We start from the raw sequence: 27410 nt of genomic DNA on the forward strand, positions 1-27410 counted from the left end.
GACGCCCTGAGGTGAAAGCAGGCTTGTGGAATCAGCAAGGAGGTAATGTGGTGGGAGCAGTTTGAGAGAGGGACAGAGTTCTGGAACAGTGGTCAGAGAGGCTAGAAACAGATCATAGAGAGGACCTTGTAAACCATGGTAAGGGCCTCCGTTCTGAAGGAGAAGGAAAGCCACTGTTGCTTTCTGACTGGGGAGTGATACAATGTACACCCTCTAATATTTTTAAAGGGTATCTATATTTATTTTTTTTTTTAATTTTTTTTTTAACGTTTATTTATTTTTGAGACAGAGAGAGACAGAGCATGAATGGGGGAGGGGCAGAGAGAGAGGGAGACACAGAATTGGAAGCAGGCTCCAGGTTCTGAGCCATCAGCCCAGAGCCCGATGCGGGGCTCGAACTCACGGACCGTGAGATCGTGACCTGAGCTGAAGTCGGACGCTTAACTGACTGAGCCACCCAGGCGCCCCAAGGGTATCTATATTTAAAGCACTGTGCTAAAGCTGCCAGGATATCAGTCAGATAATATCCTTGCTTTCTGGAAGCATGTTATCTAAGGATAAATTGTAAATAAGAAGTTATAATAAAAGCATAAGTGAAATTAGTTGCGATTATTTAAGTATAAACAGAGCTCTGTAAGTGGAAGAGTTTTAATTAAAGAAATTAGTGAAGAGCTACAGTGTACTGAACCCCAGAAATCCCCAGTCTGTTTCTAGTCAAAGTGAGTGAGCTTCTTAAGGAGCCTCTCCTCTTTTAATAGTTGTTTTAATGTAGCTACCTCACCTTGAAAGGCTCAAATGGGGGAGGACCAACGAGACAGTCTTAATAGATTGTTTTTATTGTTCTTTAGATGTAATTATAAACATATTAAAGGTATAGAAATTTATTAATATTAGCACTGCAGCTACTCTAACATACCCTTTATAGAGGACAGAACATGCTTCTAAACTTAAGATATTAGAAAAGAGTTGAAACTATCTCTCCACTTGTAGGAATGTAAAAACAAAACAAAAACCCACAATCCATTCCCATAGTTGAGAGATCACTGGTCTTGCAATTTTCAAATAGTATCCTTCAATTGTATTTTCATTATCTTAGTAAAATGTGAGAAAATTATGATTAAGGGTGTTTTTTTAACTACCCCAAAAGATAAATTTAGAGCACTTTTACGCCCTTAAGATTACTGCAGATGGTATTTTCAAGCTTCCTTACTTTCTTTGTCTTAACATACAGATTAATTTAGAGTGTGCTTTGAAATATAAATGTATTATTCACATAAAACTTCTTTAACAAAATGGTTGTGTAACCTGTATCTCCGAGATGCAGATGCCAGTTGAAAAGAAAGTACCAAATTATGGGGATGGCACACTGATCTTGTCTCTAGTACCGGTGAGGGGAGGCCTTCCACTGAACAGCTCTGTGTGTCTTATCTCCTGCTCCTGCAAATTTCTACAATGCATTGGCAGAGACCCTCAGTTGGTTTTACTTCTCTGAAGACTACTCAACAGCCAGCTACCTGACCTAGGTTGACCTCTCTTGGTCTTGTATCCTACCTAAGTTAAAGTGATCTTCCTAGATGTCTTGTTGTTGGGAAACTCCAGGAATTTCTTCCTTACCTGATCCTTCAACTAGCAGTTAAGTATCAGATTTGCTTCCCCAAGCAAGTCTTTATATGCTCTTTCTAATCCAAAGTGATCATTGTATTATCTCACATTTTTTCTCCCAAAGAATACCTAATGAATCCTTTGTTTTAAAATGCAAAATCCAAAAACAGAGTACTTAACCATTGTTTTAATTGAGATATAATTTACATACCTTAAACATCACCTTTTTAACTGTACAGTTTAGTGGTTTTCAGTATATTGACAAGGTTGTGTATCCATCATGCACTCTTATTATTTGCCCCCTCCCCCCACAAAATGTTGTACCCGTTAGAATTCACTCCCCAGTCTCTTCTCCTCCTAGCCCTTGGCAGCTCTTAATCTGCTTTCTGTCTCTGTGGATTTGTTTATTCTGGAAGTTTCATGTAAATGGAATCATACAATATGTGGGCTTTTGTGTCTGGCTTCTTTCACTTAGCATAATGTTTTCAAGGTTAATCTATGTCGTAGTATGTACCAGTACTTCATTCCTTTTTACATTGAACAATATTGCATTGTACAGATCACCACATTTTGTTTTCCTGTTCATCATTGATGGACATTTGAGTTGTTTCTGCTTTTGGCTGTTAGGAATTATGCTGCTGTGAACGTTTGTGTGCAGATTTTTTGTATGGACATTTTTTCAATTTGCCTCATCTTTTGAGTAGTTCTCTGTTTCCTTTGGAAACTCAGCTTCTATCCCTGCCTACAGGGGATCTTAGAAACCTTTAATAATACCATCCCCATTCTTAAAACTTTATTGTTTCTCAGTGGAATTAGACCTCACTTTTCCAAGAACCATCTTGAGGCTAATGTGAATAGTTGGAGGAAGTAAGGCAGGATTAGTAAAATACCCTGGATTGTTGGATTTATATTTTAGGAAAGGGTTGCTAATTACCTTTTCTGTAATGTATGTAACTGATAGAACTTTGAGTGTGGAGAGGTTTCACTACCAAATCCTTGCCCTGCTAAGTAAAACTAAATGTCTTCTATTGTATTGGAGGGAGGACAGTTGAGATCCTTGCACTGAATTGATTTTATAAGTAGGTAATAATAATAAAGCATCTATGTAGTTTGGTCTGTAGGATGGAGTTTTTCAACACAGTTGTTGCATTTTACTAGGGTAGGCTTTTGGGAAGTGTTTAATACTTGAATAATTGAATATAATATATAGCAGTAACACATTCCAACACTCAAGATATTTATTTTGTTGGTCAAATATGTGAGAATGCAGAGGTGGGTGGTATGTTCATACATGGAGTATTCAGGCTTTGAATTACTATGTAGACCAAATTCTACCTCATCTCATTAAATTTCCTAAAAAGAACACCAGGGAATCCATTTCTATTGGTTAGTCATAGCTTACACTATTTTCTACCTGTTTTAACCTTATACTTCTGGCAGGAAGGAGAGGTAAGAAGTCTGTAAGCACTTGGCAGCCACTAGTTATCTACTTCACTGTGATCCCATTTTACAGATGAAGAAATTGAAAGGCTTTTGAGATTATTTGAATGTTGCTTTGATTTCTTCCTTTTTTTTAGGCCATTGACATTCTGTACTTTGAGAGTAATTTTCTTGCCAGATTAGTTTGTAGATTGTCAACATTTCCTGAAATGAAAAAAGTAAATTGTTTAAGAAAACTGAAAGGATACTCTTAAACATTTTATTAATGACAGTGTAAGCCAGATCAAGTGAGATTAATGCTGCTCCATATGTGATTAAGCTATAAACTTTATTTAGGATTATAAAGAACAAAATATGAAGGCCATTTTAATGTTTTGTAATTTTTTGTTGTTGTTTCAGTGAAAAGTGTAAGGCTAGAGGATTTACCGTGATTGTGGATGGCAGAAAATCACAGTGGAATGTGGTGAAAACAGTAGTCTTAATGCTACAGGTAATTTTATTTTTGTCTATCAGGAAATGGTTTTATTTTATAGCAACAGATAAAGTGATAATGGAAATGCATTTCATTTATTGGGCTGTGCCCAGACTTCTCGGCAGTGACTGAGTTCTGAAATGGACACTACTGGATTTTTAAAATTCAATTCTTAGAGGTATGACTTTGATTAGTAAAATGAATTTCAGTCCTAAAGGTTTGTAAATGATCAAAAATAGTATGTCATGTTTAAGAAATTTAATAAGTAGGCCAGTGAGTCTAAAAGTGTAATGTTGGGGCGCCTGGGTGGCGCAGTCGGTTAAGCGTCCGACTTCAGCCAGGTCACGATCTCGCGGTCCGTGAGTTTGAGCCCCGCGTCAGGCTCTGGGCTGATGGCTCGGAGCCTGGAGCCTGTTTCCGATTCTGTGTCCCCCTCTCTCTCTGCCCCTCCCCCGTTCATGCTCTGTCTCTCTCTGTCCCAAAAATAAATTAAAAACGTTGAAAAAATTAAAAAAAATAAAAAAATAAAAAAATAAAAGTGTAATGTTGTCGGACTTAACTGGGAGCTTTTGCAGGCTGTGGTATCTGCATCATCCCCTGTCTACTCCATTCTGATCCTGTAGGTAGAGAGCACGATTTGGGTAAGTCTGTTCTGAAAAAGCTTCTCATGTGGTTCTGAGCAGTCTTTTCCCTTTTGTTCCTTTTCCTCCAAAAAGCACCAGGACTCATGATGGTGTTGTTATTTATTTCTAAGCCAGAAGAAATGTACTTGACAGTTGTGTCCTTGGGGATTTTAGCAGCCCACAAACCAGCATTTAATAAACAGCTGCAGTTACAAAGTCCGTGGTCTGAGCCTAGTCTGTGTTTTTCTGTGTTCCTCACAGAACGTTTTCATGATCCTTCGCATGTTCTAGGGACCTAGTAAATATTTGTTGCTTTATTATAAGGGCATTGAAGATGTTGTGATCTGAAATAGAAAAATAAGACATTTGAGTGATTGAAAGGCAGATTGCTTACACATATCTGGGTTTCTGTAGAAGGGCTTCAAGAGAATATAGAAGTTAAGTGAGTTAAATAAAAGAGATGATCTAATTTAGATGAAAGAAAGTGAAAAGGGCATTCCTGGCAGGGACACTCACTTCATGATAGCTCAGAAATGAAGCAAATATAATGAAGAGAGTTGATGGCAGGTCAGTTTGGGGAAAATAGAAGTTGGCAGTTACATAGGATAGTGAAATTCAGTTAAGTAAATATTAATGATATTGGAAGAAAGATCAAGAATTTTAAATGGATTGGGAAATAATTAGTAGCTGCTTTGGGGTTCTGTGGAAAGGAAGGTAATATAAAATTTCAAATGATAACTAAGGAGAATGATCCTTTTTTTTGTTTGTTAATGTTTATTTATTTATTGAGAGAGAGAGAGAGAGAAAGCACGCAGGCAGAGACAGGGAGGGGCAGAAAGAGGGAAAGAGGATCCCAAGCAGGCTCTGTGCTGTCAGCACAGCCAACATGGGGCTCAATCCCATGAACTGTGAGATCATGACCTGAGCTGAAATCAAGAGTCAGATGCTTAGCTGACTGAGTCACCCAGGTGCCCCATGGAGAATGATTCTTAGTATTTTATTTTTTATTTGGGACTATTAGGAAAAAGGGATTTGAGGGATGAGGATACTTTTAGTGCTTAATATGATTAAGCATATGGTTAAGACTGTAGTAAGCTTTGTATATAAATTATGTCGTTTAATTTTATCCTCAGAACTTTGGGAGGCAGGTTTTGTTATCCCCAAAGGTCAACTGAGGCTCAAAGATTTTAAGTAACTTAGCCAGGTTCATACAGTGAACATGGGAAAGAGCCACGGTTAGAACTTAACATGGTCCCACCCCTAAGTCTTGTTTTTATCCTTTACAAAGTGTATATTTACCAGTGGGATGTATTGGAGGAGGTTCCCAAATAAGGTACCCATCACCTTGTTTTCAAATGTGTGGCCTAAACCTTCATCATTAGGATTACTCCTTCGAGTTGGAAAGGATATAGCCTCTAGAGGATCAGTTTTTACGGGAGCACAGATTGATGTTCCATAACTTTTTCTGTCAGATATGTTCTGAGCACTTTTATATCCCACCCGTGAAGATGAATTCTTCTCAGTAAAAGTTGTTAAAATAACTATTAGGTGAGAAATCCATTAATTATGACCTTGTGTTGTTCTTCCTTTCATCCTGTCATTCACCTGTGTCACAGATGACCTGTTTGGGGCTTGCTGTTTGAACTGGACTTTGATCATTGGCAGTTTTGAAGAACAGTCAATGGATGATTTAATCCCCTCTTGGGATTTCTTTTCCGATAGGTATTTTAACAACTTTTGGATTTATTAGTAGTTAACATTTTCAGAAGTTGCAATGGCCTTTTGTTTACTCCTAGTCAAGCAGTTTCTACATACAAAATCATTCATTGCTTTAATTTCAAAAGGTACGAGTACCAGTTGTTTGGGATCCCAGAGCTTAGTGTTGGCTTTGTAACTAATATTCTCTAAAATGAGTTTGGTTTCTCTTGTTTCTCGCAACTTTAATATTCAGTGATTTTGAAATAATAGTCTTCCAAAAGTCAATATATAAATAAACCTCAGTCTACCCTAAGTTTCCCAGCCTCTCTGATAACTTTGATACTGTTGAATTTACTTAACTAATTCATAGCCTGGTAATTGCAGGGGGCACTAGATTTGTGACGTGCCCAATAACATGTTTAAATGGAAAGATTTCTATTTTCTCCTTAATAATAATTAATTATAACCATAATTTATTATTGTTATTCAGTTTTGCCATTTATGGTCTTGAATGGTATTTGACCCCTAGAATTCATAAATAAAGTTTTGTTGGAACTCAACTATGCCCATTCATTTATATGGTTTATGGCTGCTTTCATACTATAATGACAGGATTGAAGTAGTTGCAACAGAGACTGTATCGCCTGCAAAGCCTAAAATGTTTACTGTCTACACCTTGAGAGAGAATTTACTGACTCCTGGTCCAGAACATTTGAAATGGTGTGATAGAACTTTAGAGTCAGATCTGGTTTCTCTTTAAGCTCCATCACTGAACAACTCTGTCATATTGGACAAGTTACTTTAGTTCTTTGAAACTCTGTTTATTCTTCTGTGAAATTCAAGTAGATCTCATTCTCTCAATTTTATTTAATGTGAATTCATTTATTTAATAGTTATTTATGGAGTGTCTTCTATATACCAGGCACTATCAAAGGCTGGAGATATAGGACTGACATGATAGTAAGATATTAGATATCGTACATAAAGTAGTACATTACTACAGATAGTAAGTAATTAGGCAAATTACTAAGTAATGTAACATCAGATAGTGATAAATGCTATGAAGAAAAATATAGTGGTAAAAGGAGACCGAGTCATATGGTGCTACTTTTGATAGGGTCGTCAGGGAAGGTCTGTCTGAAGAGGGAATATTTGAGTAGAATCTTAAATAAACAGAGGGAGCATTCTTCTGCGTACGGGGCAAAAAACATTCCTGACTGAGGAAACATCAAGGGCATAAGCTTGAGGCAGGAACAGCAGGAAACTTAGTGTGGCTGTGGTAGGGGAGTGATCTATGGGGAGAGGGGTATGAGGTGAGGTCTGAGGGTCATTGGGGCCCTGAGCTTGGAGGGCTTTCTAGGCCTTGGTAGGAGTTTGAATTTTACTCTGAGCATGAGAAAATATGAAGAAGGGAGGCCTGTTAAGAGGATATTTTAAAAGGCTGACTAGTTTGGGAATGTTAGCAATGCAGGTGGTAGAAATGGATAGATTTAAGATGTATTGTATTATTTATTGAGAGAGAGAGAGAGAGCACTCGTGCATGCGTATGAGCAGGGGAGGGGCAGAAAGAGAGGAGACACAGAATCCGAAACAGGCTCCAGGCTCCGAGCTGTTAGCATAGAGCCTGACATGGGGCTCGAACTCATGAACCTTGAGATCATGACCTGAGCCAAAGGTGAATGCTCAACTGACTGAGCTACCCAGGTGCCCTCAGATCTATTTTAAAGATAGACTATATGGGTTTGCTGATAAAATATACATGGAATATTTATTGACTCAGTAAATGTTAATTTCCATTCTTTTTAAGGTAATATGAATAACCATATCTAGTAAATGTGAAATTGTATTTGTCAAAGATTAGCTTATCCTCTTCTTCAAGTTAATAATCAAGTAGAATCTTGGCTTCTTTGTATAATTGCCAGCAAAAAATTTATTTTGTGAAAAAATTGATTTTACATCATTTGAAGAAATTCTCCAAGATGATTTTGTTATGCCCCCAAAATTTTTTGAACACAAAAACAAAATTTGATAGTTATTTAATTTAAATTATATTGTAGTTTAATCTGAACATAACCTATTACAGAGAACAAACTGAGGGTTGATGGGGGGTGGGAGGGAGGGCAGGGTGGGAGGGAGGGCAGGGTGGGTGATGGGTATTGAGGAGGGCACCTTTTGGGATGAGCACTGGGTGTTGTATGGAAACCAATTTGACAGTAAATTTCATATATTAAAAAATAAAAAAAAAAAAATGAACATAACCTATTACAAAGATTCAGTAAAACAAAAGTAATTTCATATGTACAGTGTTTATTTATTTATTTATTTTTAAAGTTTGTTTACTTTGAGAGAGAGATTGTGGGGGAGTGGCAGAGAATGGGGGAGAGAGAGAGAATCCCAAGTAGGCTCTGCACTGTCAAGAGTAGAGCCTGATGCTGAGCTTGAACTCATGAACCATGAGCTTATGACCTGAGCCAAAGTCGGACACTTAACAGACTGAGCCATCTAGGCACCCCCACATGTACTGTTTTTATTACATTGTTTATTTGAAGTCTTTTCTGAATCAGCTTGTCTTTCCAAGTATTTCTTTATTGCCATGTATGTTTTGAAGTTTGGAACATTTCTTTATTATTTTAATTCTTTTCCAAAGGTCTCTTAATTATTCAGCCTAACCGTGAACATTTAGTAATTTATGGTGTTAATATTCATTTTACATGTCTAATTTATAATTATTATTTTTTGTATTTTATAGAATGTTGTTCCAGCTGAGGTGTCCCTTGTTTGTGTAGTGAAGCCCGATGAATTCTGGGATAAGAAAGTAACACATTTTTGTTTTTGGAAAGAAAAGGATAGACTTGGCTTTGAGGTAAATATACTCTATATAAAAAAGCAGAAGTGTGTTGTATCTTTAAAAATAGCATTTTGCTGATATTATTTTGTTTGCTTGTCATTGGATACCAAGCTGTGCTCAAGCAGTTCTCACACAGTGCCTAAGCAATGATTAGTATATAACTGACATTCACATACTTGTTGAATAGATTATGATTCCTTGTCAAAGACCACAAATTCTTTCTTGTTTTCATTTGTATCACTCTTTGTATTTTTTAGCGTTTTTTTTCCTAGTTTTAACATATTTTTAAAATTATTATTTTTAAGTTTATATCCAAGTTAGCATACAGTGCAGTAATGATTTCAGAGATAGAATCCAGTGATTCATCCCCTACATATAACACCCACTGCTCATCCCAGCAAGTGTCCTCCTTAACCCTTGCCCATTTAGCCCATCCCCCCACCCACAACCCCTCCAGCAGCAAACCCCTCAGTTCTCTGTATTTAAGAGTCTCTTAAATACAGGGCGAGAGAGCCTCCCTCCCTGTTTTTATACTATTTTTGTTTCCCTTCCCTTATATTCATCTGTTTTGTATCTTAAATTCCACATATGAGTGAAGTCATATGATGTTTGTCTTTCTCTGACTGCTTTTGCTTAGCATAATACACTCTAGTTCTATCCACGTTGTTGCAAATGGCAAGATTTCATTCTTTTTGATTGCTGAGCAATACTCCATTGTATATATATACCACACCTTCTTTATCCATTCATCTGTTGATGGACATTTGGGTTCTCTCCATACTTTGGCCGTTGTTGATAGTGCTCAAACCTATAAAACACGAGATCATGACCTGAGCCGAAGTCAGATGCCTGATTGAGCACCCAGGTGCCCCTAGGTCTTGCTTCATATCCATTCTGATAATCTGTTATTTTAGTATTTCATAAAACCAGGTGGTTTAAAATCTATCTTGCTAGGTTTTGTGTATTTTTTGGTTCTTTTTCTATTTTTTGGATTATTTTTTATGATAACATTTTATCCGTATTGTAGTTTATATCTCTTACTTAGATTTTTTTTGTGTGTGTACACCCTAGGTTTACAATATACATCTTTTTTTTTTTTTTCCCCAATGTTTATTTCTTTTTGAGAGAGAGAGACAGAGCGTGAGCAGGGGAGGGGCAGAGAGAGGGAGACACAGAATTGGAAGCAGGCCCCAGGCTCTGAGCTGTCAGCACACAGCCTGATGGAGGGCTCGGACTCATGAACCGCAAGATCATGACCTGAGCTGAAGTCTGACACTTAACGGACTGGGCCACTCAAGTGCCCTTATAATATACATCTTTAATTAATGGACTATTACTTGCAAATAATATACCATTTAACATATAGTGGAAATTACCTAAAACACTGTATATCCAATATTTTCTCCCCTTGTTTTCATACATTTTACTTCTATTCTGTAAACACACAATAGATGGCTACTATTTTTGCCATAGATAGTCTCTTTACATCAGTTTAAAATAAAAAAAAGAATTTCATCTTTATGCCGTTTCTGGTGTTCTTCATTTCTTTTTGGAGATTCATCTGTTTGTCTAATATAGCCCTCTGTCTAAAAGGCTTCCTTTAATGTATCTTGCAGTGCAGGTCTGTTATCATCGAATTTTTTCAGCCTTTTTTTTTCCCTGAAAAAACCAAACAAACAAAAACCATTATTTCTAATATGGTTCTGAAAGATATTTTCAGTGGTTATAGAATTTTGTTTCATTGTTTCTTTCAGGACATTATCATACCAGTGACTTATTTCCATAGCTCCTGTGGAGAGTTCTGTTATTTGTATCCTTGGCCCCCTGTGTGCCATATATTTTTTCCCCCATTGGCCACCTTCAAGATTTTTCATTTAGTTTTTGTTTTTTCTGCAGTATTATTATGTAATGCCTTGATGTATTTTATTTAGTATTTATTCTCTTTGGTGTTCCCTGAACTTCTTGCATCTCTGGTTTGATGTCTGCCATCAATTTTGGAAAATTCTTACTTTCTTTTCAAATATTTTATCTGCTCCATTTTCTTTTTTCTACTTCTTCTAGAATTCTAATTGCATGTATATTAGACCATTTGAAAATTTCTGGGTTGGTGTTCTCTTTTATTTTTCCATGTGTTTTTTTTTTCCCCCCTCGGGTATTTCCTGTTGATGCATTGTCATTTTTAAAAAAAAATTTTTTTTAATGTTTTTATTTTATTTTTGAGAGAGAGAGAGAGACAGCATGAGAGGGGGAGGGGCAGAGAGAGATGGAGACATAGAATCTGAAGCAGGCTCAAGGCTCTGAGCTGTCAGCACAGCACCCGATGTGGGGCTTGAACTCACAAACTGAGATCATGACCTGAGCTAAAGAGAGCCACTTAACCAACTGAGCCATCCAGGTGCCCATCTGTTGATAACATTTTCAGGTTTACTGTTTGTTTCTTTGGCTTTGTTGAGTTTATTGATGAGTCATTCATTGTAAACTCAACTTCATCTGTGTTACCATGTGTTTTGTTTGTAGTATTTCTTTTTTTTTTTTTTTTAATTTTTTTTTTTTTCAACTTTTTTTATTTATTTTTGGGACAGAGAGAGACAGAGCATGAACGGGGGAGGGGCAGAGAGAGAGGGAGACACAGAATCGGAAACAGGCTCCAGGCTCCGAGCCATCAGCCCAGAGCCTGACGCAGGGCTCGAACTCACGGACCGCGAGATCGTGACCTGGCTGAAGTCGGACGCTTAACCGACTGCGCCACCCAGGCGCCCCTTGTTTGTAGTATTTCTTTTTGATTCTTCGTTATAGTTTCTTTTTGCTGAAATCCCCCATCTGTTCTTGCCTGTTTTCTTGTAGTTTTTCCATGAGAACCTTTAGCGTGTATTATAGTTATTTTAAATTCCTTACCTGATAGTTCCAGTATCTGGGTCTGTCTTACTCTAGTTACGTCATTTGCTTTGATTCCTGATTGCCTTTTGCATGCCTTGTTATTTTTTGTGGCATGTTGGACATCTTGTTTAGGATAGTAAAGACTGAAGTAAATAGTATTTGTGCCTGTTCATGGGCCCATCTTGGTTTTCGCTAGGTTTTTAGTGGGGCAGGAGAGTTAGCCACGCCAGCAGTTGAGTTGGCTTTGGCTTTTGTTGTTGCTTTTATTTTCCTTAGTGCACCACAGGCTTCAAATTCCTCTTGAGCTACCTTGTGTTGAAGATGGTGCTAGCTTGCCAGAGACTGTTTTTTTTCAGTGTTTATTTCACCCTCAGCTATAGGTCTTTCCTTTGTACCTTGCCTCAGAAAATATCTCTCTCTGCATTATAGATGCTCTGTCAACCAAAGACTGCTGTTCCTTGCTACTCCGTGGTTGTCCGAGGGGCATTTTCTGTTATTCTGGTTCAGTCTCAGTCTTAGGCAGGCTTTGTGACACTGAGTCTAGGAAGTAGAGCCCTCTTTCCCAGCTTTAGAAGGGCTGTGATAGTGTGGGCTCATCATATATTCTTGCCTCCAGCAGAAGATTTTTCTTTTCCTTTCCTCCAGCTACAGTGGGGCTGTATTTGTGCTCCAAGGTCATCTGGGTTCTGTTCCCTTTCCCTCAGCATGCAAAGGTTTTTGTTCTCTAGAGGAGACAGAGTTGAAGAATCAGGGCTGTCTCATCTTCATGCCTTTTCAGTGGTGGCTGCTGTTCACGTCTCCCAGGTCTATATCTGAGAGAGGCTGTTTGAAGTTTCTTACCTTTTTTTTTTTTTTTTTTGGAGAGAGAGTGCATGCACGTACAAGTGGGAGAGAGGGTCAGATGGGGGGGGGGGAGAGAGAGAGAGAGAGAGAGAGAGAGAGAGAGAATATCTTAAGTAGGGTCCACGTTCAACACAGAGCCTGGCGTGGGGCTCGATCTCACAACCATGAGATCATGACTTGAGTAAGATGCATCAAGAGTAAGATGCTTAACCAACTGAGCCACCTAGGTGCCCCTGAAGTTTCTTATCTTAACCATCCTTATCTTTCTCATGATTCCCAGGAGGTCTGTGTAGAAGAGCCTGCAAGTGAGATTGAATTCTTGTTGTGTCTGTACTTTCCGGAGGTTTTGTATTTTCACATTGGTTCACATTTGGCCCTTAGCGATTTGTTAAAAATGGTAGCTTAATCCTTACCTGGCTTGTATCATTTCTGGCATTTTCCTCAGGAAAGCAAGTGTTCTAGTCCCATCTTTTCTTGAAAGCGCTAACCTATTCCTGTTTTTCAGGTTAATTGGTTTTCCTGGTAACTCTTGTGTGTTGAAGAAAAGTTGTCATTTTGCAGATTAACTTGCATTATTTTGGTGGTGGTGGTGCTGGTGGTGGTGTTCTGAGGGTTGGAGCATTGTTCATCTCAGCTTTCTACATCCTATGCAGATGGAGTCGAGTCCCCCCCACCCCCCCACCCCCATTTTATCTTGCATACTTTTGTCATCGGTTGACTTGACTGTGATGTGGACTTAGTGGAAAGATGTGCCGGCACTGTAGGGGAAGGCTGCCTTCTAACACCGTTAGAAAAGGTGTTACCCTGATAGTTGAATGAGAAACTGCATCCGAGGGGGGAGAAATAAAAGTGTAGTGAGGGAAGAGAGTAAAGGTTGCCTGAATGTTGCCATGATGAGTGAGTACTTCTGACAGGCAGGGAGGTCTGCTGTTCATGCCAGTCGTGCAGGAAATGTTGCTCTGAGAGAAAGTGAGCAGAGGCCAGTGGTTTAGAAACTAAAGCTGCGAACACAGAATAGGAGAGAAGATCCCTTTTGTGAAGAGCCTGTCACATCCTGCTTAAGCATAGGCATCTGCTCAGAAATGCTGTGCCTAGTTGAGTCTCATGCTATATGAGTTCATAGTGACTAAACACATTGCATCTTGGAAATAAAGTAGAAAACAGAGTTCCTCTCTGCTTAGATCTGGTGTCATAGATTGATGTTTAAAACCCAACTATGAAAGTTTTTATATCACTATATTGTTTTCTTTCAGTCATTGAAGAGATTTAGCTAGGATATTTTCCCGAGTAAATAAGCACTAGGCACTTATTAAAAAGCCTAATATCTTAATGAGATGAGAGTAATTTCAAATGCTGGCTAATGTACTGCCAAGCACATTCAACTTTAAGCGGCAGTTCAACACAGCCATTATATGATACTTAGAGCTATGTATAATTAAATTCAACATAGATTCTCGTTTAATCAAAAATTACTTTCCTTGATGTTATTTGGATCATTTGGGCTGTTGTAATTAAGGTTGTGTTTTTGGATATATACTAAATATTTTTAAAGTACAACTTTGTTATAAGTACAGCATTCCTATAAGCAACAGTATGTTTTACTTTATAGAATTATCCATAAGAAAAGTTTATTTATTACCATCTGTCAACAACATTCATCAAATAAACACCTACTTGTTGTTTTAATGACAGCTTGTTTTTCCCACATGAATTCACATTTCCTTGCTCATCATCTTTCCTAAATTTTTCTTCTAGATGACTTTCTTCCTGTTTACTTCTCTGATGTTTTTCATCAGCTATTGAATATTCAGCTCTCATTGCTCACCTAAATATTTCCTTATGTATTGTCCTATCTCTGAAATAGGTACCTACCTGTTCAGTTTCCCTTTTAGCAGTTCAGATATTCATGTACTTTTTGTCCTTCAGCAGCATTCTACCTCGTGGCTTTGATAGCTTTTGCTGGTTAGATGATAGTATCTGTAGTCTATTAAATGACAAGATAAAATTGAAGTAGTACGGCATTAATCTTATCCTCAAATTGGGAGACTAATAATCACAAAGGATCTTTACCTTATTCTTTATTGTTATTCATGAGAGTAAAAGTTATTTACTGGCAATGTTAATCAGCCACCATTATAAATTGTTTTCTTCTCTTATCTCCTTTTAATACTGCATCTGATTCTGTTTTTTCCTTTTTCTTTTTTTGAGGCCATACTAATGCTAGGATCCAGGACCAGAGACTTCCTTCACGTTCTGTTGGGAGCACCTCTGGCTCCATGTATTATGACTTCTTTCTAGTTTTTGCAGAAAGCAGTTTTCCCTTACTGAAAAAAATACTCCCCAGCTAACAGATACAAGCAGACATACACGTTGAAATAATGTATATATATATAAACACATATACACACATGAATCTGTAGTAAACCCGCAAAGACACATTTTTAATTCATATCTTCCGCACACATTTTTACCATTAAGTAAAATAAAAAATGAAATGTAAGTGCCTGCAGAGTAAGAGGTTCTGTGTTAAGTTTTTTTGGGAATGTTTTATTAGGAAAGAATGAATGTTCTAGGGAGAATAAAGGAGAAACAAGTTCTGAATCTTTTTATAAGTAAGTTTCTATACTAAAGAAAACCTTCACAAATGTTTTGATTAAAGACAATATGGCCAAATATCTTTCTCTTCAAACTTGTTAAGCAGTCATATGTGCTAGTTAATTAAGTATTGTGGAGTAGTTATTTAATTTGTCTTACTTTAACCTCTCACTTTTTCAAGTAGTATTTACCTTTAAACATTTTTATGATTTTTATTTTCTTTGAATGGACTTGGCAAAAGTTTGAAAAACTTATGTAGGGTAGTGATATTTTTTATCTGACTTTTTGCAGTTCCATTGTTTTATTCTGGCTCCCTTTGTGCTTGTTTTCTAGGTTTCACATTTCTTTGGAGGTAGATCTGAAGTTTAGATTCCTGCTTAAAATGATAGCTACTTTGAATGTAACTGATTAATCTTTTCTTCAAGAATTTAATGGTATCTATACATATTATTCATGGAGATGAATAGTTGAAAATAATTTAGAATTATTTAGCAGTTAGACAAAAATCAGAATATGATCTCTACCATAATCCTGAGTAGATCAAGCATATGTTAAAGAATGATTTTCATAAAAGTAGAAACATGACACTCTTGAAAATATAACATAAACACAATTCATACATAGGTAAATCATTGTCTGATGAGGTTATCAGTAATTTGTAAGGTGTGGTTAAGAGTTTTTGAGGAATTTAGGATTTTTACAGACAGATAAGATTGCCAAGTTAGATGCAAAACTGCTCAATGTCCTTTAGATCCATAAATTCTAAATTTGAGGTTATGCTTTATTTCACTAGACCAAAACTGATCAGTTTCACTGATCATAAACTATTTGCATTTTTCTGAACAATATCTACAAATTAACCTGTCTCTGACTAGTCTATAGGAAGTCAATCAAAGGTACAGACCCAGCATTTCTTGAAAGAACAGTAATATCTTCTGCCCATTCCTAAGATTGAGATAGATTTTCTGACACATGAATCTCATTTCATCAAAATTATTAGTTAGCATATGATGATGTCTCTGGTACTCAAAAATTATGGTAAAAAAGATAGCATATGTTGTAATTAAATCAAATTTGAACTTTCATTTATGAACAGTAAAAGACTTTCTACCCTTTCAAAGAGTCGTCTATCAGGCTAGGCTTACAAACCTTTTCTCACTTACAGTTGCTTAAAAAGAAATGTAAAAATTATAAAAATAAACCAGTCAATTTTTTTAAAGTATAAAAGTTAAAATTTCAAAGATTAGGTTATGAAAATAATTTCCCCTTCTGTTTTTGAAGGTATAGTACCATTTTCATCATAATTTATATATAGTCTTAAAATTGAACATAAAAATAGATAATTTTGTAAATGGTTTATAATAACTCACTCCGCATCTTACGTAACTGTTTTAAAATTAAAGATCATCCCTAGCATTTGTTAGATGGGAAAAGTCAAAATTGATCTATTTGGTGTATATCATGTTATTTGATGGTTTAATGAAGTTCCCTTTAATTCAGTATTTTATAGTATTAACAATTTAGTAAATCCTTTCTTAAAACAAGCTCATTGTATACTACTTCTCTGTTATGCTCTGGGAAAAATGATAAAATACTATAGAATGTTATAGAGAGTGTTCTTGAGATTGTCAGAATTTTGGGGAGAAGTATTGCCAGTGAGTCAGTCTAAAGAAATTCTTTAGGAAAATGTATTATTTTAAATGTTTTTTTGAGAAATGAAATCTTGAGTTTATGGTATTATCTTCTTTCTCCAAGGTAAGGAATTGTTTGATTTTTAAGGAGGTTTGCTTTTCTGCTCAAATGTAGTTTTTCTGACAATCCCTTGATTAGAATAGGTGACATTGTCAGTAAATATTTGAAAGAAAGTTCTATAGGAGATAAAGAACTGGCTAGTATGCTTAATATTCTAATGCAATGATACCTACCTATTTGTGTCTTTTTGAACTGTTTAATAATTCTGCTCTAATTTGCAGTGTTATTTCTTATTAAGTAGTTAAAGATTTTCACACCTTTTTCTGTAGTTTTGGAAAATATTTCCTTAGACTTCTTAGCAATTATGGCATTATTTGTGTGTTTTTATATGAAGAATCCTGGGGTAAAGGGATTAGACATAATATGCATGACCTAAATGTGATATTTTGGACCTTTATTTTCTAATTTTGTTTTTAATTTTGGGGATGATTGCTTTTGGGTGTGTATTTCCCCCTCTTTGAGGGGAAATAAAACATTTCCCGTAAGATAAAATAGCCCTGACTTTTCACTGCTTCATATTTAAACCTTTTATGAAGGTTTGTTGTATTAGTGATCTCTTTCAGAACTGTTAACAGAAATATAGGAAATCTTACCAGTATTTTGTAACTTGAGAAGCTGTAATGAATAGCTTAGAGAAAAATCACCTAGGGGCACCTGGGTGGCTCAGTCGGTTGGGCGTCAAGTTCAGCTCAGGTCATGATCTCATGGTTTGTGGGTTCCAGCCTAGCATCAGTCTCTGTGCTGACAGCTCAGAGCCTGGAGCCTGCTTCTGATTCTGTGTCTCCCTTTCTCTTTGCCCCTCCCCTACTTGCTCTCTCTGTCTCCCTCTCAAAAATAAATAAACATTAAAGAAAATAAAAAAATCACCTAGTGTGAGATTCCAAATTTGTTTCACCACATTGACTGTGATACATGTGAGTTCTCTCTCTGTTTTTTTGAAATGTAGATTATTTACCTTCTAATCTGTTTCTGTGCTTTTCCAACTTCCAGAAATCTCCTTGTCTGCATAGTTTACTTTCTTAGCACTCCAGTTTTACTTCAGGCCTAAATCCTTGCCCTTCCACCCCCAGAAAAATATGGTTTCTTACCATATTTACTTTGCTTGTGCATTTGAATTTGCTCTTTTTGTGAAATCCTGTTTCTCTGTGATGCTGGCACTGGAGTGGAGTAGAGTCATTGGTTCATTGTAGCTTGGTTTGTCATCTTAGAAGCAGTTGTAATTTATATGCTGCGTTCTGGCAAATGGTGTCATTTTCCAAAGGTAATTGGACAACTTAACTTTGTAAACAATGTACTTTTGCTGTGGACTGGAAGGAGGCTTTCTCTTTTCTTTTATGGATGCTTCTCCTGACTCACTTCAGAGGGGTGATACTTAGATATTTGGTTTTTCATACAGTAAGATTCTTTCCTACTGTTGTGAACCCTTCTTAATTTTTTTCCTTCATTCTTTTTGAACATTATCTAATAAAATAGAATCAGTTATTGGTGTTTTGCCAGCTTCTTCTGCACTTCTCCTTGTCCTCAGTCCCCCTCTTAAGTAAAGATGAAATTATTGAAGTAGAAACTGATACTTCACCACAGTAGATAGTTCCTTAAGTTGTTAATTTTAAATGGTTGTGATTTTCAGTCTTCTGATTGTTAAAGCTATTGTTTTTCTCCACAGACATAATTTAGCTTTGAGATACCTTTGGTATTGAGACAGTTCTGTGTATCTACATGGCAGATCTATTTTCACTTTGAACAGCCATCAGTGAGTTTTATAAGAATATAGATTCTATAAAATATTTTCTAACAATAGAGAAAATGAGTCTTATGCAGGTCTATAATTGTGATATGTTCTTGTTTATGTCTATTTTGCGTAAGTGTAAATATCATAACAATAATCTTAGGTAACTTTTTTCTTCAAAAGTTATGTTTCCTAAGAGATAGTATTTTCTTAAATATATTTTATGTGATAAAAGACAGTGACTCTGCACTATTTGCATTTATGTTGGTTTTAGGAAAAAAGTTTTTTTACAAGAAATATTCAGATGCAAGTACAGCTTTTGCTCTGCATAATTAAGTAATTTCACATTTTCCCTTTGGCTTATTAAACTTGAAGTCTGTTACCAGTGACTTTAATGTATTTAGATACTACAAATATATATTTCTACATTTTTTATAATATAATTTATGTTAACTTTTATTATTATTATTTTTTTTAGTGAGGCTAACCAGTGTGTGTAGAAAGTGACAAGTACTCTTCATTGGGCAAGATAGGTCATGTATTAGAGAAGAATGGTCCAAATTAAATGTACAGCATGACAGCTCATTAGAATATGTCCTCTTACGAGCTTAAAGAGACACAGATAGTTTAACGCAGCTGCCTTCTTTGGCAGATTGGAAAAATAGCCTGGAGTGAGTTCCTTTAGGCTGACTTCTACAAAGTCAGTGAATTTGTGACAGAGCTAAGGCACAAACCTGGAGTGATTGGTTCCTAGCTCAGTATCCTTACAATTAAATCATTATAATGGTGTTTAACCTAAGAAAGGTATTTAGAAATCATTTGGGATATTCTAGTAAAACTTTGGTCCCTCTGTGCTATTGCAACAATATTTAGATTTATTTAGAGTATTTTTAACAAAGGCTGTAGAAATAAATCAGAAAACTTTAATCTACTTCTTTTTATGAAAACAACTCTGTAGAATATTGCAGAAATAAAAAGGTCATTTCCTTTGTAGAAACATATCTTATCCATCCTTATATTCCCAGCACTAGAACACATAGCTTCTAATAAATAATACTTCTAATCAGTTTAACTCTTTTAAATAATGAATGTTGAACAAATGAATAACATCATTAAAAGTTAAATTATAATAAGAGGGACATGAAAGGGATTTTTCAGTAGACATTTTTTCAATGTTCAAATAGAATATTGTGTCAGGTGAGGCAGAGTAGAAGACCAGAGAGACTATTCATTATATTTTACATTCGTTTCTATTCAGGTGTCTTTTCAGATGTGAATTGGTGCTTAATTTAGCAAGCAGTATTTCTTCCTGGAGTAAATACATATTTCTTTTTCACTGTTAGTGTATATCTAGTTAATAGATTGCTAGGCACTTTGGACAAAGGAAAAGGCCCTCCGTGGGAGCTGACTGTGTTTACTCTTGCTCTTGTGGAAATATCTGTCTAGATCCCAGAAGAACTTGCTGGAAGATGAGATGGTTCTTGTGACCTGAACGCCACTTAACATTTACTGTTCAGCGTCATGCCTGTCCTCTAGTCTAAAGAAGCCGCGTTAGAACAAGAGAATAAAATAAAGCCCTCTGTGACAGATTTTTCAATAAGAGAAAAGATTTTGTGTTCTTTTTATTCTGAGATGTTTATTTTATTTAAAAAAATTCTTTAAGATGTTTGTTTTGGGGTGCCTGGGTGGCTCAGTCGGTTAAGCGTCTGACTTCAGCTCAGGTCATGATCTCACAGTCTGAGTTCAAGCCCCATGTCAGGCTCTGTGGGGATGGCTTGGAGCCTGGAGCCTGCTTCAATTTCTTTTTTTCTTTTCTTTTCTTTTCTTTTCTTTTTTTAATGTCTATTTATTTTTGAGAGAGACAGAGACAGAATGCGAATGGGTTGGGACAGAGAGAGAGGGAGACAAATCTGAAACAGGCTCCAGCCTCTGAGCTGTCAGCACAGAGCCCGACGCGGGGCTTGAACTCACAAGTCGCGAGATCATGACCTGAGCTGAAGTCGGACGCTCAACCGACTGAGCCACCCAGGCGCCCCTTTTTTTAAAATTTTTTTTTAATGTCTATTTATTTTTGAGAGTTCTTTTTTTAAACTTTTAATTTTTTAATGTTTTTATTTATTTTTGAGAGAGACAGAGCACAAGTGGGGTAGGGGCAGAGAGATAGAGGGAGACGCAGAATCTGAAGCAGGCTCCAGGCTCTGAGCTATCAGCACAGAGCCCGACGTGGGGCTTGAACTCGTGAACTGCAAGATCATGACCTGAGCTGAAGTCAGACGCCCGACTGAGCCACCCAGGCACCCCCTGCTTCAATTTCTTTGTCTCCCTGTCTCTTTGCCCCTCTGCCACTTGCGCTCTCTCTCTTAAATATAAGTAAACATTAAAAATTTTTAAGAGATATTTAAGTTAGCTTTTATTATTACCTAAACAGGAAGACTGTGAAATTGAGATATGCTAAACTTGTGCAAGAGAGATTGCATTAATTGCCATTTAAAACGGATGGGTATAATATAGTTTGCTGCTGTTAAACTAACCAAAAATGTAATTTGGTGTTCTATGTCTTTTCTTTTACTTTTTAGTAAATGTTTGTTTATGTTTTAGAGAGGGAGACAGCACGTGCACATGCACACACACACACACACACACTCACCCCAGCATGGGAGAGGTAGAGGGAGAGAAAATCCTCCGTGCAGAGCCTGATGCGGGGCTCGATTTCAAAACCTGGAGATCATGACCCAGGCCAAGATCAAGAGTGGGACACTTAACTGACTGAGCCGCCCAGGCACCCTTCTTTTACTTTTTAAATGGAGAAAAGGCATATAAACCCCCTCAGCTTTCTTACTACTACCATCTCTAGATCTCCCTTTGTTCTCCCTGTAACCTCCCTGCTTGCTGCCTCAGAAGTTAGCTTTTTCTTCAGTCAGCTACTGACAGTTGTTCCCTTCTCTTGATTCTGTGTTTAGTTTTTAAATACAGTATTTGCTACATATTCTTTTTAAAAACATGTAGGTATATATGAAGCTTAATACTGAAATAAACACTTGGTTACCCACAGCCCATCCCAAGAACCCAAATCTCCATTCTTTGAAATAAAGGTAACTTATTTGTATTTATCCATCCTTTGTTCATATTCTCATTCTGTATGTATGTGTGTGTGTGTTAATTTAGATGTGAAAGACAAAATCTTCAGAAGAAAATAGGGAATGTTTACCTTTTATAATTCTTTTATATTTGTATCTGTAGAATTGCCATTTAAAGATATTATTTGTTACTAAATATTGTATTTAGTTTCACTTATTTTTGAGCTTTTAAAAATGGTATGATTTTAACGTTCACTGATCTGCTTTTTTTCATTCATCATCATATATATAGGATTCATGCATACTCTTGTAGTGGATGTAGTTGATTCATTCTCACTGGTGAATGTCATTCCACTATGTTATTCTGCTATGTTATTCTCCTGTTGATGGACATTTGGGTTGTTTCATTCTTTTGCCATTATGAATGATATGCTACAAAAATTTTTGTATATGTCTCCTGGTAAAACATGTATAAGGTTTTCTCTTTTTGCAGATTCACCAGACCTAGGTTATAGAAATGTTCAAATTTTTAAGATAATGCCAAATTGCTTTCCAAAGAGGCATTCTAATTTACATATCCAGTTGCAGTGTATAAGAATTTTTACTCCTCCACAGCCTTGCTTGATATTGGCTAATACTTGATATTTTCAAGTCCTTGTGGTCTTTTCTTTTCCCACATTGTCCTTGGGTATCAGTGTTATGCCAGTGTCATGAAATGAGTTGGGACTGTTCTCTGCATTTCTGTTCTCTGGAAGCATTTGTTTAAGATCAAAATGATCTGTTCTTTGATTTTTAAAACTCACTCATAGACTGGTGGGGCATTTTCTTTCTGGAAGGATTCTTTTAAAAGAGAGATTTATATTTATTTTAGGCTTTTAGTATTTTTATTATAAAAATTATGAACACATAAAAAATACACAAAATATTATAGTTAACTCCATGAATTCCTATACCCAGTTCCAGCAATCATCATTCCATGGTCCATCCTGCCCCCTCCTTACCTTAATCCACTTCTGTCAAGGAAGACTGGAGATATTGTAGTGAAGGAAATGGAGGACATTTGAATTTATTTGTAAATATTTTACTATATGTCTCTAAAACATAAAGGTCTTTTTAAAAAAATATAACCTAATACCATTATTCTACCTTAAAAGAAACAATTCCTTAATATCAAAGAGCCAGTTGGTTTTAAGTTTATAATTACTTAATAAATGTTATAAAAGGATTTAGTTATATAAAAAATATATATGAATTATATATCTCACTTTAAAATTTGTTTATAAATGTATATATAAATCATGCATGTGCATGGATTATTTGACTGATTGATTTGAATCAGGATCCAAAGAGTGGCAACTTATTGTGATTGATTGAGATCCCTTTCCAAGTAGATACAGTCTTAAAATCTGATTTGATTGATTTCTGATTTGATTGATTATTGATTTCTAACTTTTTTCATTGTGGTGAAAGAATATTATCAGTTCCTTTGAAATATACCAAGGCTTTTTTTTTATGGCCTCATACACAGTCAAGTTTTTAAATATTAAATGCTTCTTGAAAAGAATATGTACTTCTCTTATTATTGGTTGTGGGATTCTGTATTCATTAAATAAAGCTGTTTAATATCAATTTTTCTTTCTCTTATGTCTCTTAAAGAGACCAGATTGTTGTTTTTCCTATAGTTTTTCATGGCAGCAAGCATCTGCGTGGTGTAGTTTAACATATTCTTCTGCCTTTTTGATTCTCTGTATTTCCATAAATTGATAGTTGGATTTAGAGAATTGATTAGATTCATGTTTTCTTTTTCCAAGGCTGTTCATTGGTGGTGATGTGTTCCTTGATCATGAAACTCATAATAGTTGTCTTCTTTTTTTGTGATGTTAGCAGCCATTTATGTTTAATGCGTGGATTTATTAAAGATTTAAAATGATCTAGTTCTGTTCTTCTTTCTTCATTTATTAGCTAGAATACTTCTGTAATGAGAAGCTTACCTTCATTGATTATTTGTTTACCCAGTAGTATGGTTTGTATATGAAAGTTGAGAGAAATGCCTGTTTCCCTTTGTTTGCTGGTTTTCAGTAAATTTGTTCCCCATTGTAGTCCAATGATTGTCATTTCTTTTGTATCAGTATGAGCTCATTGGATTAAACATACTTAATGTTTCAAAATATAGCACTTGTTAATTTTATTGACATGCAAATTGTTACAATTTTGGCCAGTGGAAACCTTTTCAAGACCTTTGGCACAATCCTAGTAGTCTTTGATGCCATTCTTGATATCTGGATGAGAAGATATTCTAAGCTCATCTTGTGTTTCTAGCCCTAAGACCTGGAATTGGCCTTTTTTTCAAAGAGCCTTGATTCCCTTTAGAGGGAAATGGTATTTGTAGGTAACAGTCTGGATACTAGAGGTGTGCATTTCTACAGAACTGGTCATTATTTCTAAACCTGTTAATGGTTAGAACTAGAAAAATTGTGTGTGTGTTTTTATTTAAGTTGAAAGATATCATGAGTTTAAATTGATACTTCCAATTCAAATTGAAGAGCATAAGGGGAACTTTTTCCTTGTTGTGTCTTCCTTCTCCAGAATTCCACTTTCTCAAGGACCTCAGGAATGGGAGAATTTAGAATGTCTTCTATTAATCATTCGCTTTCTTCCTTATCAAGTGATCTTAGAATAGCAATACTAAAATTACCACTAATGCTATGATTCCTGAAAATGGGGTCTAGTGATTCACTTCATTGGTTATAGGTGTGTTTTTTTCTTATGTCAATTGTGATACATTATTTTTTATAGGAATTTGTCCATTTCTTGTAAACTTGCATACTTATTGACACAAGATTGTTCTGTGTCCTACTATCTTTTAAACCACTGCTGCCAATGTAGCTGTGTTCTTTTCACTTGTATTGCTACATATTTGTGCTTTTCTTACTGCTTTGTCATCTCAGAAATTGGTTGATTTTATTTTAGTTTTTTCAAGGAACAACTTTTGGCTTTATTAATTGCTTATTTTTTACCTTCTTCTTTCTATTATCTTTGAATTTTTTCTTTTGTTCCCCCACTACCCCCCTGTCCCCAACTTCTTTGATAGGTTACTTAGCTCATTATTCATTACCCTTTTTTTTTTTTTTTGCTAATATAAACATTTAAGGCTCTTAGTTTGCACTTAATACATTGTTTTCAATACCAATTTTTTAATAAAGTCTAATTATGGTAGAATCAATTTTTCTCTGATAGTTTTATGAAGTTTTGATACCATGGTTTTGTTACCTTACTAAGATTATCTCCCCCCACCTTTTAACCAAGCAGTTAGCAGTTTGGGTAAATTTCCCCTCATTTAGTGTTTATATTATAACTTCATACATGGTGTGGATGTACCCCACTTGCATATTGGGTATGTTTCTAAATTTTTCGTTTCCTTCTTTCTTTCTCTAGTAGTTTGTCCACAAGTTCTTCTTATGTTGTTTTTCATTTTTTTACTTTTTAAAAAAGTTAGCTTTATTGAGGAATAATGTACATGTAGTAAGATTCACCCCTTTTAGCCTACAGTTTAATGAGATTTGACAGATACATATAGTTATAAATCCTTCACCACAGTCAAGATATAGAAGAGTTCCATAATCCCCCAAAACTTTGCTCATGGCACTTTGTAGGCTCCCTTTCCACCATTCTATGGTGCTGTCTTTTCTTCATTTTCAGGCTAGTTGGTTTCTCTGTGACCTTGGCTCTTTGAGAAGTTCTACAAAAGTTATAATTTTATAGATTATCTGGCTTTCGTTATTGTTAGAGTGTGAATGGTGTTCTTTCTAGCTGGACACATTAAACACATTTTTCTTAGCACATCTTTTTTGGGGGTAGATTAGAATTTCCATGTATCATTTTTGCATTAACACTGGCATTTGAATATCTTTCTCTCATACGTATGTTTTATTTTATATTCTTGTATATCTTCATTGGAATTTTATTTGGTGCCACAGTGATCTCTTAGGTCATTCTCTAATTTATACTTAAAATCTTTTAAAGTTTAGCATTAAAAGATTATCACTTTAACACATCAATTTTAAGTTTATGTTATCCTGAATTTTACTCCATTGGAGGACATGTTTTGTTAATATATAATCAAAGAAATGTTACAGAAAATTGAAAGTGTATAATTTTTTGATTGCCAGACTTACTCATTTGTGCTTGTCACTTTAGTGTGCTTAGCTAATTTTAAGGCCATATGAAAATTTTTTGCTGAATATGTTGTATCAAAGGCATTGATTTTTATTACCAAGAAGTTATTAATATTGGTAAAATTTTGAAAATATCTCATCTGAGTTGCTGGTGTCTCTTGTTTTTTTTGTAAGTGGTATAATAAATGGTATATGATAGTTTATTTCTTAGATATCCACAGTTTATTGGATTAATTTAAATGCTTCTATTAATGTATTAAATCTCGTATTAATTAAATACATGATAACATATCATCATCTGGAAACAGTATTGCATATTTTAACCTGATTTTATCTCCTTACTACTTTCATGGCCTTTAACATTGGCTTACTAAATATTCTTTTTACTTTTGTAGGTTATTTTAGTGTCTGCCAATAAATTGACTCGTTATATAGAACCGTGCCAGTTAACAGAAGATTTTGGTGGGAGTCTCACCTATGATCACATGGACTGGTTAAATAAGAGGCTGGTTGGTATATTACCATGAGATGAAATGTTATTACATACAAATAAGACATACTTTGGTAACTTTATCATTTTAATCAACTACAGTACAGATTGTTCTTTGTTATAAAAATAAAATATATTGCATATCACATGATAGCATAATGCTTGAAGGCAGATAACTCTGGAGTCACATTTGGGTTTGCTTTTGGTGTTGTCATTTATAGCAGTATTATTACTAGTCAAAATCGTTAATGTTTTAGTAGAATAACAGAGTAGCATATTCTCCTAAGAGGTAATCTAGTTGATGTACCATCTTTAGAGATATTTAAACATCATTTTGAGTTGAAAAGCAGTTTGACAGGTTAAAGTTGGTATCTGAAAATGTATCTTTGGCCAGGCTGAAATTGCCCTACTCTGCATGATAATGGCATTGTTGGGGGCTGCTGGGGGCTAAAAGAACAACTTTTCATTAGGTCAGTTTAGATTACAGTTAATCGTTGGGGACCTCCACGGTTGAAATTCTGTCTATAACTTTGGACTTGCCAAAAACATAACTACTAACAGCCCACTATTGGCTGGAACTCTACTGATAACATTAGCAGATGATGAGCATATATTTTGTATGTTATACATATTATATACCAAGTTCTTATAATACAGCAAGCCAGACAAAAGAAAATGGTAAGAAAATCATAAGAGAAAATACATTTATAATATTGTACTATGTTTATCGAAAAAAATTTGTGTATCAATTTGGACCCATGCAGTTCAAAACCATGTTGTTCAAGGGTCAGCTGCTAAGTTTATTGAGGAATAACAAACTTTTGGGTATTTCAGAATGGATAACCAATTTCCATCTTATTTGGACAGTGATACCAGACAAATGAGTATCCCCTTTATTAAGAACAGACTTCACCAAATCCCTTTTTAGAAATATTTTAAGAAACCATGTTAAGGGGCATCTGGGTGGCTCAGTCAGTTGAGCGTTTGGCTCTTAATGTCAGCTCAGGTTGTGGTCTCACAGTCAGGAGATCGAGCCCATGTTCAGCTCTGCACTGAGGGTGGAGCTTGCTTGGGATTCTCTCTGTCTCCCTGTCTCTCCCTCTGCCCCTCTCTCCCTCGTGCTTGTGTGTGCCCAGGCGCATGCTCTCTCTCAAAATAAATAAACTTAAATGTTAAAATTATAACTAATTTA

The 27410-nt window shown here is 35.6% G+C and overlaps 1 protein-coding gene across 4 annotated transcripts in view; it reads left to right on the forward strand.

Moving 5' to 3' along the window:
- SESTD1 (SEC14 and spectrin domain containing 1) overlaps nt 1–27410 on the forward strand; it is a 147354-nt gene that overhangs the window by 67947 nt on the left and 51997 nt on the right. For all 4 annotated transcript variants that reach the window (XM_060621978.2, XM_060621977.2, XM_060621979.2 and 1 more), the window contains 3 exons: nt 3442–3532; nt 8585–8698; nt 26124–26237. In XM_060621978.2, coding sequence (XP_060477961.1) covers nt 3442–3532; nt 8585–8698; nt 26124–26237 — 319 coding nt within the window. The remainder of the gene's footprint in view (nt 1–3441; nt 3533–8584; nt 8699–26123; nt 26238–27410) is intronic.

The sequence above is a fragment of the Panthera onca genome, chromosome C1, assembly GCF_046562875.1.
Source record: "Panthera onca isolate mPanOnc1 chromosome C1, mPanOnc1 haplotype 2, whole genome shotgun sequence".
NCBI lineage: Eukaryota > Metazoa > Chordata > Mammalia > Carnivora > Felidae > Panthera > Panthera onca.